This window comes from Euprymna scolopes, chromosome 46, assembly GCF_053919585.1.
Source record: "Euprymna scolopes isolate OS-2025 chromosome 46, ASM5391958v1, whole genome shotgun sequence".
Taxonomy (NCBI): domain Eukaryota; kingdom Metazoa; phylum Mollusca; class Cephalopoda; order Sepiida; family Sepiolidae; genus Euprymna; species Euprymna scolopes.
In genome coordinates, this window is record NC_136527.1 from 105,143,992 (window position 1) to 105,160,149 (window position 16,158).

Consider the following 16,158-nt stretch of genomic DNA (forward strand, 5'->3'; position numbering starts at 1 on the left):
TGTGCTTCCATTCTTCTTTTATAAGAATTGTCCATACTTATATTTTATATTCCATGTATTTTTTAAATAAAAGGATTTTTTAAAGCAAGGGCCCCAGAAAATCACATTTTTGCAACTGGTTTCCGCCATTAGCTTAAAGCTACGTGACTTCGAATTTTCAGTGTCTTTTTGTTTTTTATTCTCTTAAACAAATACATGAATTTTTGATTTAATATATTTTAATACTTTATCGAGTGAATTTTTTAAAAAATATCTAAGAAAAGAAAACATTGAATGAAATAGAAAAAATTTTCATAAGCGTCCGATATTTACTTGACAATATTTACTTAACATAAGCTTCCACTCAAAAAAAAAAAAATCAACATGGTTTTTAAAAAAAAAAAAAAAGGTTTTACACTTTGGACTTTACAGGTAAATTTCCAAAAAACACTTTTTTTTTTGTTTTAAATTAGAATATTTTCTTTATTGATCTATCTTCAATTTGTGATATATAAAACTTTGGTGAGTAAATTAATTTAAATTTTAATAGACATTTCAAAATGGGGGGGGGTGAATTTACAAAAAAACGTTTGTCTTAAATATTATATTCAGTTTATTGGAAAGAGCATAAAATTTCACATTGACCCTGAAAATATCGTAAAAATTGAACCGATAGAAAAATTTTGATAGATTTTTAAAGTTTAAAAATTGAAAAATATTTAACTCGTAAAATTCAATTGATTTAATTACGTAAAAGAAATGGCTGCGTGAAGGTGTGCCGGCACTTTGTAAACACTGTTTTTTAAAAACCAAAAAATAATGTCTATTATTTTTTAAACAACTTTAATAGTTTATTTTGGAAGTAATATTCCATAAAGAAAATAAACAACCTACTTTTAAAAGAGAAATTACGAGTTTTTTTATATTTTATTCGCAATTTAGTGTTAGGGGTGTCAAAAATTCCCCAAAACTTCTGATACACCTATTAATACACATATATATTAATGCACAAACACATATAATTACACACATACATATATATATATCAATACACACATGCACCTATATCAATACATATATACATACACACACATACATATATCAATACATATATATGATGATGATGATGATTGCAACGTCTTGTCAGACGAGTGCCACTCCCTCAGACATTTAAAGTCCATGAGCCCAAATGTCTGAGGGAGTATCTATACAAATATGATGTTACAGAGTCTTAGCTTTGTACGACAGCTAAGTCTCTCTCTCGGTTCAAAATGTTGAGATCCAGCAACAAGCAAGAGCAAGATAGCCAGCAACAAATTAAACTGCAGACCAGCTTAATGCGGGTACTGGTCTTCCGCTTTATGGTTTTTTTAAATCAGAGATTTGCTTCTCCTAGAAAGGTTGCCTTCACCACGGCTTACGGGAGCCCTCTCTACCCCAATACACATATACACACACACAAATATACACGATGCTAGTTGGCCGTTGACCCAGAAAAAGAGTTCATTCGCCCTTTGGAAGGTCTTGTTTTAATCCTTCAGGGAGACCAGCCGCCCTCCTCACCAAACAAGTCTGGTGGGGGAACCAGTTTAGTCGCCGGTGACCCAACCATGAGGCAGGTAGTACTGGGTTACATGGTACCAGTAGCATATGACATGACCTGACATATATATACACACACACAAACATACATACATACATACATCAATACACGCACATATACACATATCAATACACACATATACACATATTGGTATATGAATGAACAGATCCTTGAGTAATTCTTATTTTGTTGTTTGTTCTGGTTTTACGAATGGCTCCAAGCGCTTATAAACACTTCATTTACAGATGCTCTGCTCCCTTCCCTCACCTCCTCCTCCTCTTGTTTCTTTTTCCAGCGTTGCATGTAAGTATATAGCTTATTGGTTGCTCTCACTAATATACTGTGCTTCATTTCATCGCAGGGTTTTATTGCATCCGTTTCATGCACATGTATATAAATGTCTGTATAAAGGTATCAGTGGCGACTTCTACAGTTTGGTCTACTCAGCTTGAGCATGGCATCCCCATGAGATCAAGCTTATATCTTTCTGGCCAAAATTAAATACATCTGAACAATGTGATACTGATCCAGATCATGACCCAAGGTCGTGTCAGCATTTGGCAGTTTATGCGAAAAGCCGATGCAAACGGTGTCAGACCATGATTTCAAATGCTGAAAAAAAAAAAAAAAAAAAAAATTAAAAAAATAATAAGTCTTAAGAATTAAAAGTTTAACTTAATTTTGTCCTAACTTAAATTATATAAAGGAATTTTTTTTTTCAAGAAAAGTATATCAAAAAAATTATTTTCATGAAACGTATATTAACAAATTTTTTCCAGAAAATTATATATATATATATATTTTTTTTTTTTTTTTTTTTTTTAAGAAAAATTTATTAAAAAATTTTTTTCTCTATTTTAACAAGTTTTTTTTTTTTTTTTTTAAAGATGAACTGTTTTCTTTCCATTTTTATTTTTGCAAGAAAAGCTTTTTGGAAACAACTAGGTTTTTTCTTTTCAAGAAATTTTTCTTGTTGCAATGAATCAATTTCATTGAAACTTGTCGTCTGCTAACAGCTGATTGCTGATTGGCTAATCACGTCTGCTTTTTCCAGCAGCTTACTGTAAACTGTCAGAAGTAGCTAACGCAACAGTGGGTCAGGTTCTCGATAGGTACCAACAAACTCTCTCGAAACCATTACTCGCATGGACAAATTTTCAATGGACTTACGAAGAATAAAAATAATCCTGATTTTTTTTTTTATTCCATACTTTTAAATGAAAACAAAAGTTTGCATTTTATCATTATTCTCAAATTAAGCAGATATGACTGATATTTTTTTAGTTTTCATATAAAGAAACTAGCAGAGTATGTGAAAATTTCATAGTATTTCTTGTATTGCTGTCGTGCATTTTTATAGATGCCCGGCATGAATGCTGACCCCATAATATTAACATATCACCTTTGTTCAAACCGAAACTTACTTCGGATAGTTTAGACTACTGTTTTCGTATTGAGTGCTATCGGCACAATTTCGGTCGATGACCTTTTTTAGGTGATAAGTAGTTATATGATGGACTCTCCTGTTGATTTCGACATGTGAGCTCTGTTGCAACAACTAAGTTATTCGGAAATCCACACAGACGTGGGGAACCGGCATTAGTGAATACTTTAGAAATACTCTTAAATAGTATATTTTAATTCATGCAGTTTTCATATTTATTAGTATACTAGCCTGGGTGCCCGGCATTGCCTGGGTGTTTGGATGTGTGTCTTGAGCAAAAAAAAAAAAAAAAAAAAAGTGGTAGTAGGCTGGCAGGCTCAAACCCATATCGCAAAGAAAGAAAATAAAGTGAAAAAAAAAAAAAACGTGATGTTTTTGCTGTTGCGGCCATCGCCAAACGGTTATGACGTAGGTTCAAATTAAGGCTAGACAATCGAAAAGAGGGGATGACTTTTGAAAATATCAGCAAAAAGAGCGACCCCTCCCTGTAAAAAAAAAGTGCCCACTTTAGAGTGAAGGAATTAATGCTTGTAGTCAATTTTTCAATATTTGTCGTCCGAAATGTCAAGCTTCAAAACGATACCAATCTCGTGAAAATCCGTCATCTGTCGAAAGTTTTAGGCAGACATACATGCATACATACATTTAAACAGACAGGTGAGATTTATATTATAGATAAACAATACTATGTGACGATACTCCCGTCGATTTTGACGTTTGACATCCGCCACAACAAGTCAATTGTTCGGAAATCAACACAGATGATTTGTTTATAGTGATGAAGGCTTTGTGCAGAACCAACCACACTTTTTTTTTTTTTTTTTTTTTTTTTTTTACACAGTGATCACCACTTATCAAGGCCCGGAAGCCACTCAGGGATAAGGGTTATTGCAAATACATTACATTAGTGTGGAGATTTGATGAAGTGTTTACTTAAGGGGGCGGTTCATTAGGAATTTGTTAACGTTGGACTTGAAGACATCCAAGTTGTAGTCCAGTGGGAAGCAGGAAGACGGAACAGAGTTCCACAGGCGTGCAGTTCTAAGAAAGAAGCTTTGTTTTTTGGTACAACTGCTAACCTCAGTCGGTGCAATGGCTGCCACAAGACAGTAGACCTCAGGTTTTTACATCAGAGTGTTCCTGTTGTATATTGGTTTATATTGGAGGAGATGATATATTAAAACGTGTCATGTGTTATCTAGTGGATGTAAGATATTGTTCTTTTAACAGACAGATAATAAACGTATAAATCGTATGTATGTTGTTTAGCCAAGGGACATGATATTGACGTGTAAACCGAGTCATGTTGTATCAGACTTATCACACGGGATATTTTTACAGTTCATATGTAAGAAGAATAATATATGCTTCATACCTTTTGTTTTCTTGAAGATTTCTTCTGTATCTTCCTGCTGCTCCATGACGAACCATGAAGCGATCAGCACCATATAATTGAGACAACTGTTCTTATTTGTGAAAACATTAAAACAACTTTTTATATTTTTTTAATATAAATTTATTAAAGTTGTCTCAATTGGTTTTCACAGGATCTGCAGTTTCTACATTTTCTATTCTTACAGCCCGCTCCTAGCTGTCTATCCACCCTTGTCTAGACGTCTGTCTATCCACCCCTGTCTAGACGTCTGTCTGCACACTCTGAATCTCTCCAAAACTAACTACATCACGTGTTCTCTTACGTCACCTAATTATGCCGATCTAATCCACCTAGTTATTTGTTTATTCAAATCCAAAAGAATGTTTACATATATTTTCTATTTTTGCATTCTTTTTGCGATTCACACGTCAATCATGTCTTTTGCAATTTAATTGTTTATTCTTCTAATCATAATAACTGATCCAGCGACCATCCGTCGCTCAAATCAATTAACAAGAATACAGTAACAATAATAATAATGTTCTGACCCTTGAACCCGCTTGCCACAGTTAAGATACTATGATCACAGCCTAACCCTAACCCTAACCCGACGGTCATAACATTACATTCCTTCTCCTAGATGCATGTCTTAAACGAAGACTGCGGGTGCATCTCTCGCAGTGGATTAAATGCGCTCTAGATACCAAGTTGGAAATTGAGCCAACTTCAGCTACAAAGTGTTTTAGGTGACCCACAAGGTGCAACTTTGTGTCACACACGCTTCAGATGTCACTAATCGCTACAGCAAACGTGCTTGACATGCAGGTTCAGGAAGACATCTTGCAGCAGGTTGCCGGTATGTGGAGTACCGCTTTGTCGTCTACCTGCTAGGTGAGTTTATTCAGGAATGCATCTCCCCCAGTGAATTAAACGTGCCCTAGATACCAAGCTGTAAATTTCTGCAATTCGACACCGTACATACAGTGCCTCACCTTCCCAGATGGTCACCCATCTGGTACTGGACAGATTCATCGTTGCTTAACTTCTGGCGAAAACCGGCATGCCGTGATTGCGCCGTATGGGAAATAAAAACGATACAGGTACATATTAAAAATTTAAATATTATCTACTAGCTGTTCCTTTACAGCATAGCCTGGTCGCTAAGTTAGGATTGTTTAATAATGCGAGGGTAGTCCCAAAGATAAAGCCTTCTGGTTTTAAGCTCCAAAAAAAGTTGAAGAGCTGCGAAGACGGGAGTAGTAACATTAAAACGGGCGACCTTGGGTGCGACAGAATTTATTTTTCAACAAGACAGAATATACCGTAAACCTCAGATTTTTTACGTTAGTTTTCCTTTTCCTATTGACGAAGAATGACGATGCTTCTTTCCCAATGGAATAAACACTTCCCCAGATGCCAACCTGGAAATCAAAACATGTCCACTGTATACTGAGGTGTCTATATTTATGGGTGTATATAACCGACTCTATATAATGAATGTTATTTGATTATATACATGAGCATTATATTCTGTAGTGTATTTTGTTATTAATTTTTAATATATATACAGGATAAAGGTTGATGAGTGTATATTAGTCAGTGGGACAATATCCGCTGAAAGTCAAGAATATTTGATTCAAATTAAAATAAATTGTATCTTCTTAATGCCCCATACATGGGGGTATCCACTGTCTTTCAAGACTGAACGGAGGCATCAAACGTAAACATTTAGTTTTAAGTGACTATCCATCTATCTATCCCTATAGTCTGGTTGACCGCAGAGAGCGCCTTTACAGAAACTCTCTTCAACTCCATATGTCCTGTGATATTGTGATGGTGCTGCTAAGCCTCGTGCACGTCCATTCTCCGATCTTATCCTCCCATCTGTCCTCCATACTTTCTTCCTCCTCTGCATTATTGTTGTAGCAAGTCATGTTGATTTCATTACATGACCATACCACTGCACGCCTGTGGAACTCTGTTCCGTCTGCCTGCTTCCCACCTGACTACAACTTGGATGTCTTCAAGTCCAACGTTAACAAATTCCTAATGAACCGCCCCCCCTTAAGTAAACACTTCATCAAATCTCCACACTAACGTAATGTACTTGCAATAACCCTTATCCCTGAGTGGCTTCCGGGCCTTGATAAGTGGTGATCACTGTGTAAAAAAAACAAAAAAAAAAAACTGTAATTTGTGCCATTTTTCAGTCGCTAAGAGATGTATATTGCTCTTCATCCTCCCATCTTTGCAAGCAGCTAGATTGCCATATTCACAAAACCTTTTTATTCATTGACTCCTGTCTCTGCTTCACTTTGGATGTACTTCCCAACATTTTATTTCTTTATGTCGTCCTATCCATTGGGGATCCTTCCAAACCCTTTGTAAATTCAGATCCTTCAAAATGTTTTAAAAAATTTTAACAGGCCTAGTTATTCTCTTATGTTATCTTCCAAGCCTTCTTCACGGTCCTGGATATGGCCTTAAACAATATCCGATGGTGAGGCCCCAGCTTGCAGGCCTTAGAGAGTGTGGAGCCACCCTTTAATTGCCATTGCTCCCAGGTCCACTCTGACCCAGAGTGGTTGCGACCCTAGGATACAGTTTTTTCAGGTTTAGATGTGGGATACAATGTTTTTCCGGCCTTTGATAATGGTATTTGTCCCGCGTTACGGTGTTCTACTGGGTAATGTTAATAATTATATAGAGCCGAACACATTGAACGCCCGTTTATATACATTCATTATATATAGTTGGTAATATAGACCCGTAAATATAGATACCCCAGTATACAATGTACACGTTTTTCTGCTACGATATAACATCCACAACATAATCAAACACATATAATTACACACATACATATGTATATATCAATACACACATGCACCTATATCAATACATATATACACACAGAGAGTTTTTGCCAAATCACCGAAGTTATATGAATCTAAAAAGATATTTGCCAAAAACCTTTCGACTGAAAATTGTAAGTAAATTAATTTTTACAATATTTTGCGCTGATAAACCCAGTAGTTCGTTCGTTTCAGAGTTGCTTTAATAGCAAAATAGCAGCAGGAGCAAAAAATGCTTGTACATTTTAATTAAAGCTCCTTATGTACGACTAAATTTCGGTATGACTAAAATGTCCGATTCGGCTCCTGCTGATTCAAGCAACTTTACACGTTGTTTCTATATGACAAACAGCATGAGCAGTCGGTCGTTGTCGTCGTGCAATGATCGAGCATAATTTTGGTCGTCCCTTTTTTGTTTAGTAAAACCCGTAAGTAAATAAGTTTTTAATAAAGTTTTTTTTATTTATTTATTTTGTTTCAATTCCTTCTAAAGGCTTTATCTAAAAATACATTCTCTGTCTACATCCTTTTTTATGCTAAACTCAGCGGAGCTAAAGTCAAGTCGCCACTGATATGTGTGTGTGTATATATATATATATATATATATTAGTGTTGGGACGATTATCGGAATCAGGAATCAGAAAAATCAGAAGATTTGAGGGTATCGGAATCGGAAAAATTGATGCCTATTTTCCGATGCCAAAAACGATTCTTTTAATTGTCTTTATATGATTTTGTTTAAAGTAAAATATTTCATTGCTGGCAATAATGATAAATTAATAAATATTTATTGATTTTAAATTACCAGTGAAGCTAAAGTCGATAGATCATCCACCACAAGTGTATTTTCACGTTCAGGAAAATATCTGAATCTTTAATGTGTTTTTCGAAAACCGGGAAAAATAACAATCTCAGTTAAATAATTGGAGATTTATAAAGAATTGGAATCGGTAATTGAGTTCAGAATCGGGGAAAAATATTGCAATCGTCCCATCACTAATATATATATACATATATATATATATATATATATATATATGTATGGAGAGCCAAAAGTAGGTGGACAGTAAAAAAACATTTATTTAGAGATCACACATACGTACAACTATACGTAATTTGTATTACTATACATATAGATTCGAAAAAGTTGTCAAAAAACAAATATATAACAAATAAATGTTATCAAAGGCAAGATAACTTACTTTTCTACCTAACTGGATATGTTTTTAGTGTTTTTATTTAATATAAAATGTTTATTCGGCTCAAAAAACATACAGATGTAACGGAAAAATACAAATGGCGACAGACTCTGTTGAACACGTTAAGTTTGGGAAAATGAGTTAAAACTAAAGAAACTTTACAAAATATTGTTAGAAACCCACCAAATATATGTCAGCCTGTCATGGTAACATATATTGAGTGAGTTTCTAACAGTATTTTGGATAATTTTTTTAATTTTAACTCATTTTCCCAAACTTAACATGTTCAACATAGAATCCACAGCCATTTGTATTGCTCCAATACATCTGTAAACATTTTGTTTTTCAAGTTGAGTAAACATTTTACATTAAATAAAAACACTAAAAAAATATCCAGTTAGGTAGAAAAGTAACTTATATTGCCTTTGATAACATTTATTTGTTATATATTTGTTTTTTGACAACTTTTTCGAATCTTTGTGTACAAACCTAGAAGAGTAACTTATCTTGCCTTTGGTAACATTTATTTGTTACATATTTGTTTCTTTGACAACTTTTTCAAATCTTTGTGTATAGTAATACAAACCCAAATAATTATATTAATAAAATTTAAATGTTATTTTTCAACGCAAGTTCTCAAACTGTTTTCCTTCTGGATTTACACAGCTTTGAAGTCTGCCTCTTACGCTTCGACAAACATTGTCTACTTTTGGTTTACCCTCTCCCTATATATATATAATTCTCTCTTTTCCCAATTGTGACTCGTTTAATATGAATAATGCTCTGTTCGTGCCTGTGATCCGTTTGTGAAAGTTGTATACCCAACGAGGAGTCTCTGCTCTTTTTCTGTTTCCAGCTGGTAGGACAACTACCAACGAAGAATTAGAAGACATGTTAGAATCTGGTAATCCCGCCATCTTCACACAAGGGGTGAGTTTGAATTATTTCCTCTCCCTCTTTTTTTGCTTTCTTTTTATCTTTCTTTTTTTCTCTTTCACTCCTCTTCTGTATCCTTTCAGCCTCTCCCTGCTTCTCTCCCCTCTCCTTTTATTACCCTCCCTTCCCCCCACTTGACTTCTTTTTTTTTTTTCCTCTCTCTCTCTCCTGAAATTAGGTATTTTGTTTGAATCACTTATAAAGCTGACAAGTTCAACATATGATCCGTTGGAAGCACATTCTTCTCCTTGATTCTGCTTTTACCCTTCTTCGCTAACTTTCTTTACCCCCTCCTCCTCTTCTTCTTTTTACCCCATTGCTCTTTTCTCTCCCTCCCCTCCTCTTCCCTCTCTTCTAACATTTATCCTTTCTCTTTCTTTTTTATCCCCTCTTTTACACCTCTCTCTCTGTCTCCCTCTTACCCCTTTCCCCTCTCTCTGTGTCTCCTCCTACCCCTTTCCCCTCTCTCTCTATACCTCCTACTCCTCTCCCCCCTCCTCCCCCTCTCCCCTCTTTCTCCCCCTCTCTCTCCCTTACCTCTCACCCTCTCCCCCCCTTACCCATCCCCATCTCTCTCTCTCTCTTATCTCTTCCCCCCCTCTCTCTCCCGTCTTAACCTTCCTTTTCACATCTCTCCTCCTTTCCATCATTTCTCTTATCTTCAAAAATTATTTTGGTTAAATTATAAAGCGTTTGTATTAAATATGCATTCTTTTAAAAGAAAAAAAAACAAACTCCAATTCATCATTTCATAGCAAAACTGACAGTTTTCATCATTAAATCTTGATAAATTTGCATCCTTAAAAGAAAATTGCAATTTTCCTTATAACGTTTTCTAAACTTTAAAAAAATCGATATTGATGATTTCAAAATTTAATCCTTTACTTATTGATATGACCTTTTTTCTTTTGTTAGACTATTTCATTAGTTTGCATTCATTTAGCAAAATCATTTGTTTGCATATTGTAAGGTTATGTCACAAATGTCACAAAATTAAATAACAAAGGTCACAAATGTCACAAAAGTTAAATGACAAATGTCACAAAAGTTAAATGACAAATGTCACAAAAGTTAAATGACAAATGTCACAAAAGTTAAATGACAAATGTCACAAAAGTTAAATGACAAATGTCACAAAATTTGAATAACAAATGTCACAAAATTAAATAACAAATGTCACAAAATAAAATAACAAATGTCACAAAATTAAATCACAAAAGGTCACAAAATTAAATCACAAAAGGTCACAAAATTTAAATAACAAATGTCACAAAATTAAATAACAAATGTCACAAAATTAAATAACAAATGTCACAAAATTAAATCACAAAGGTCACAAAATTAAATCACAAAAGTCACAAAATTAAATAACAAATGCCACAAAATTTAAATAACAAATGTCACAAAATTTAAATAACAAATGTCACAAAATTTAAATAACAAATGTCACAAAATTTAAATAACAAATGTCACAAAATTTAAATAACAAATGTCACAAAATTTAAATAACAAATGTCACAAAATTTAAATAACAAATGTCACAAAATTAAATAACAAATGTCACAAAATTAAATAACAAATGTCACAAAATTAAATAACAAATGTCACAAAATTAAATAACAAATGTCACAAAATTAAATAACAAAGGTCACAAAATTAAATAACAAAGGTCACAAAATTAAATCACAAAGGTCACAAAATTAAATCACAAAGGTCACAAAATTAAATCACAAAGGTCACAAAATTAAATCACAAAGGTCACAAAATTAAATCACAAAGGTCACAAAATTTAAATAACAAAGGTCACAAAATTTAAATCAGAAATGTCACCAAAAATTTAAATCAGAAATGTCACCAAAAATTTAAATCAGAAATGTCATCAAAAATTTAAATCAGAAATGTCATCAAAAATTTAAATCAGAAATGTCATCAAAAAGTTAAATCAGAAATGTCACCAAAAATTTAAATCAGAAATGTCACCAAAAAGTTAAATCAGAAATGTCACCAAAAATTTAAATCAGAAATGTCACCAAAAAGTTAAATCAGAAATGTCACCAAAAATTTAAATCAGAAATGTCACCAAAAAGTTAAATCAGAAATGTCACCAAAAATTTAAATCAGAAATGTCACCAAAAATTTAAATCAGAAATGTCACCAAAAATTTAAATCAGAAATGTCACCAAAAAGTTAAATCAGAAATGTCACCAAAAATTTAAATCACGAATTTTGCCAAAAAATTTAAATCACGAATTTTGCCAAAAAATTTTAAATCACGAATTTTGCCAAAAAATTTAAATGACGAATTTTGCCAAAAAATTTAAATGACGAATTTTGCCAAAAAAATTTAAATTACAAATTTTGCCAAAAAAATTTAAATCACGAATTTTGCCAAAAAAATTTAAATCACGAATTTTGCCAAAAAAATTTAAATCACGAATTTTGCCAAAAAAATTTAAATCACAAATTTTGCCAAAAAAATTTAAATCACAAATTTTGCCAAAAAAATTTAAATCACAAATTTTGCCAAAAAATTTAAATCACAAATTTTGCCAAAAATTTTAAATCACGAGAAACAAGGAGATAACTTCAAATTGAGATTTTCAAAACTCATTTTTGACATTGGAAATGCTTAGGAATTTTTTTTTTTTAGTTTGTATTACTGTACACATAGATTCGAAAAAGTTGTCAAAAAACAAATATATAACAAATAAATGTTATCAAAGGCAAGATAAGTTACTTTTCTACCAAACTCGATATATTTTTAGTGTTTTTATTTAATGTAACATGTTTATTCAGCTCGAAAAGCATACAGTATTTACCGATGTATTGGAAAATTCAAAATGGCGCCCGACACTCTCTTTAACACAGTAAGTTTGGGAAAAGGTGTTATAAATAAAAAAAAAACTGGATAAAATACTAGTTTTTTTATTTATAACACCTTTTCCCAAACTTACCGTGTTAAAGAGGGAGTGAGGCGCCATCTTGAATTTTCGAATACATCGGTAAACACTGTATGTTTTTTGAGCTGAATAAATATGTTACATTGAATAAAAACACAAAAAATATATCCAGTTTGGTAGAAAAGTAACTTATCTTGCCTTTGATAACATTTATTTGTTATATATTTGTTTTTTGACAACTTTTTCGAATCTGTGTACAGTAATACAAACCCATTTTTTATACAAATAAAACTACTTGATCAATTTACCTGATTTTTGGTGTACGATATTTTCTTTTCGTATGGGGGAAATTTTGGACCATCACTGAATTTTTTTTATTTAATTTAAAATAATTTAAAAAAAGTTTTTAATTTAAAAAAAAAAAAATCTTAATTTAAAAAAAAAAAACATTTTATTTCAAAACTTTTTTAATCACAATTTTTTTTCTTTCAAGATTTTTTTTTTTTTTTAGGGAAATTTTGGACCATCTGACATTTTTTTTATTTTATTTAAGAAAATTTTTTTTAATTTAAAAAAACAATGTTAATTAAAAAAAAAAAAACATTTAAAAAATTTTTAGATTAGAATTGTTTTTTTTTTTGGTTTTTAATAAGATTTGATTAATTATTTGCCAATGAAGTTTTGGGTTGTAATTAATATTTTTAAGTTTGGTATTGTCAAATTGAGTTTTAGTTTATAATAGTTTCTTTCTACAATAACTTTTTTTTAAAAATTAACTTAAGCTATGCATTAACCATTGAAATGATCAAATATCTTTTTTTCTTCTTTTTCCACAGATTATAATGGAGACTCAGCAAGCTAAACAAACGTTAGCCGATATCGAGGCTCGACACGCGGATATCATAAAGTTAGAAACTAGTATAAGAGAACTCCACGATATGTTTATGGACATGGCTATGTTAGTTGAAAGCCAAGTGAGTATCTTTCTACCATATTTCATGCTATCATAAAACTAAAGATGGGAGTCAGTCGATCTTTGTTTCTCCAAAATTCATAATGATCAGCTAATTAGTTTGGGGGGGGTGGGGCCGATCTTATACATACAAATATATAAGTATATACACATACTTTTTAATATAGATGAGAGCAAGTCAAGTGCTTCTACACTATCAGAACCAAACTTTGTAGTCGATAAATGGAGTTTTCAGATAAAAAATGGTTTCAACTGATTTTTTTTTTGTCATTTCTAATAAATTACAATGTTAGCTTCCAAATTATGCAGTCGAAATTACCTGAATATTTACTGAATTATTTTAAAAAAAAAAAAAACAACTTTAATCGTGTGAGCAGGTGAAAAATTGCGGCCATCTTGTTTTGATAAAATAAATCGAAATGGAAAATTACCTCCCCTTTTGAACTCTCCTGTGTCTTACATAAGCAAATATGATTGTTTTCATGAAATTCTATTTTTTTTTTCTTTAAAAATTTTCTGCCTTATCGATTTTCGTAATTTTTGGATATAATCATCTTTAAAAATACGACGAATACGTAGATGCCATTGTTTTCATGTGAAATTCAGTTTTACGATTTCCGAAATTTCGTTCTGATAGTGTAGAACCACCCGCCTTTCATTTTATTTTTTTTAATACCTTAATAACACAAAATATATGTTAAAATATTCCTTAATCTTGTGGGTCCTGGATATGACCTTAAGCTATATCTGATGGTGATGTCCAGCTTGCGGACTTTGGGGAGTGTGGAGCCACCCTTTAATTGCCATTGATCCCAAGTCCACCCTGACCAGGAGTAGTAGTACCTATTAGGGTCCCAACTATGGGTTAAATAGAAACCGACTTAAAAAAAAAAAAATGTATTCTATTAAAAAAATTGTTGTTCAAAATCACTGGATTCGGCATTAAATAACGTGAAAAGGGTTGATATGCCGTAAAACAAAAACCACCAACCAACCTTAATCTTGTAATTGGGTTAGGTTTTAAAAACAACAACTGTTTTAGTTGTTATTATTATTGAGTAACAAATAAATTGATATGTATGGATGGAATGCAGTTTGGTTTTATGCTTTATCAATCCTGAAAGAGATGTACCTTGGTGAGAAGAAGAACCTGTATTTTGCTGCTGCTGCTCTGAAGAAAGTGTGAAGAGTGTATGGCGTTGACTTCATACACCGTAGAAATTAGTTTGTCAGGCAGAGGTGAGACAAACACTTTGATGATCGGAGACGATACCTAAAACTGGGGTCTGAATTTCATTAAGACGGATCAGCAAGAATTTGTTAACATTGGACTTGAAAACGACCAGCTGGGAAGCAGCCGCATGATCTTACGCTCCACAGACAGGTAATTCTTGGGGAGAAACTCTGCCCTAGTTTCAAGTAAACAGAAAAAAAAACAAAAAAAAAAAAAACATTATTTACTGCGGTTGTAGGTAGATGAGTTTTTCCTGTGAACGTTTTACAGAGGGGAACCAGAGATTGGAGCTCAGTCGAGCACCTAATATAAAAATAATGATAGAGTAAAGAAAGACTTGCCATGCTTTTTTTTTTGTTTGTTTTTTTTTTTGTTTGTTTTTTTTTTTGTTTTTTTTGTGAGAAAAAGAGGTTGTTGCTAGATTTCAAAATTGGTTTCATACTTTGCCAACAGAGCTGGGTGGCATCTCCTCAGAGTCTACTTGTTAACTCTCAGGCCTTTACTTTCCGAAGCCCAAAGTGATGATCAGTGGTTGTAGTGTTCGAAAGCTTCCAAGAATATGATGGTAATTAATTGTTGACAGGAACTAGGATCAAACAAGTGGTTGGTAACAGTTGTACAGAACACTCGTCTAGCTGAAACCATCCACTACTCATGCAGAGAATGATCCGTGCTGGAATAATAACGTTATTATTTAAAAAGCCATTCTTAACATGGGGAGGGGAGGGTGTTTTGTACAATTGATTAAAAAAAAAAACGTCATAAAACTTTAATTAAACGTGGAAATACGATTTAAAAAAATAGCGCGGATCACTCTCTGCATTAGCACCGTTTTTTTTTGTTTTTTTTTATTCAATTGTACCTATTTACTATGCTTCCCACGGGACAGAGTTAGACACCAGGGTCGTTTTTTAACGTGGAGAGAAGGTACAAAAATAAAAATTGTCTCAGTCGTTAAGGATTTCTCCTCCACTGAAAGAGAACAAGAAATGGAAGTGCAGCATCTGAAGAACAGATACTACACTTTGATCTTGACCAAAAGGCGGTTAAAGTACAGAATAGGTATAAATCCCCCCTCCCCATGTTAAGAATGGCTTTTTAAATAATGTTATTATTTTTCAGCATGGATCATGAGTACCATCTTTTTTTTTGGGGGGGGGGGTACAATCCACAGATTCGAAAAAGAGAGAAAAAAAATCACCTAAAAACTTATCCAGCTAGAGTAACTTATCTTGCCTTTGGTAACATTTATTTGCCATATATTTGATTTTGGGTATGTTTTACTGTCCACAATTCTGATACACCTAATGGGGAGGGGAAGGTGCTTTGTAACTATTCTGTACTTTAACCTTACAATTGAAAAAAAAAAAAAACATATCATAAAACTTTAATTAAACGTGGAAATAGGATTTTAAAAAATAGCACGGATCATTCTCTGCATTAGCACCAACCATCCCTTACATCACAGTGGCTACAATTGGCTGGCGTGAAAATGGGATAAAAAAATAAAAATAATTTTTTTTTTTAATTTGGTCTTTTTTCAAACAGACTAAGGAAAGAAAAAGTAGAGTACGATATTATGGCACTTGTACAGTTTAATCAACACATCAAAAACTGAAAATATCGAAAAAATGTTATATTGTACGTATCCGTTTTGGAC

At 32.7% G+C, this 16,158-nt stretch overlaps 1 protein-coding gene across 1 annotated transcript in view; it reads left to right on the forward strand.

Annotated features, from left to right (window-relative positions):
• The window catches only part of LOC145270567 (syntaxin-like), a 619,650-nt gene that overhangs the window by 529,701 nt on the left and 73,791 nt on the right, over window positions 1-16,158 (forward strand). Inside the window, exons 7-8 of the mRNA XM_080126202.1 lie at window positions 9,312-9,385; window positions 13,128-13,265. Of these exons, the coding sequence (XP_079982328.1) occupies window positions 9,312-9,385; window positions 13,128-13,265 (212 nt within the window). The remainder of the gene's footprint in view (window positions 1-9,311; window positions 9,386-13,127; window positions 13,266-16,158) is intronic.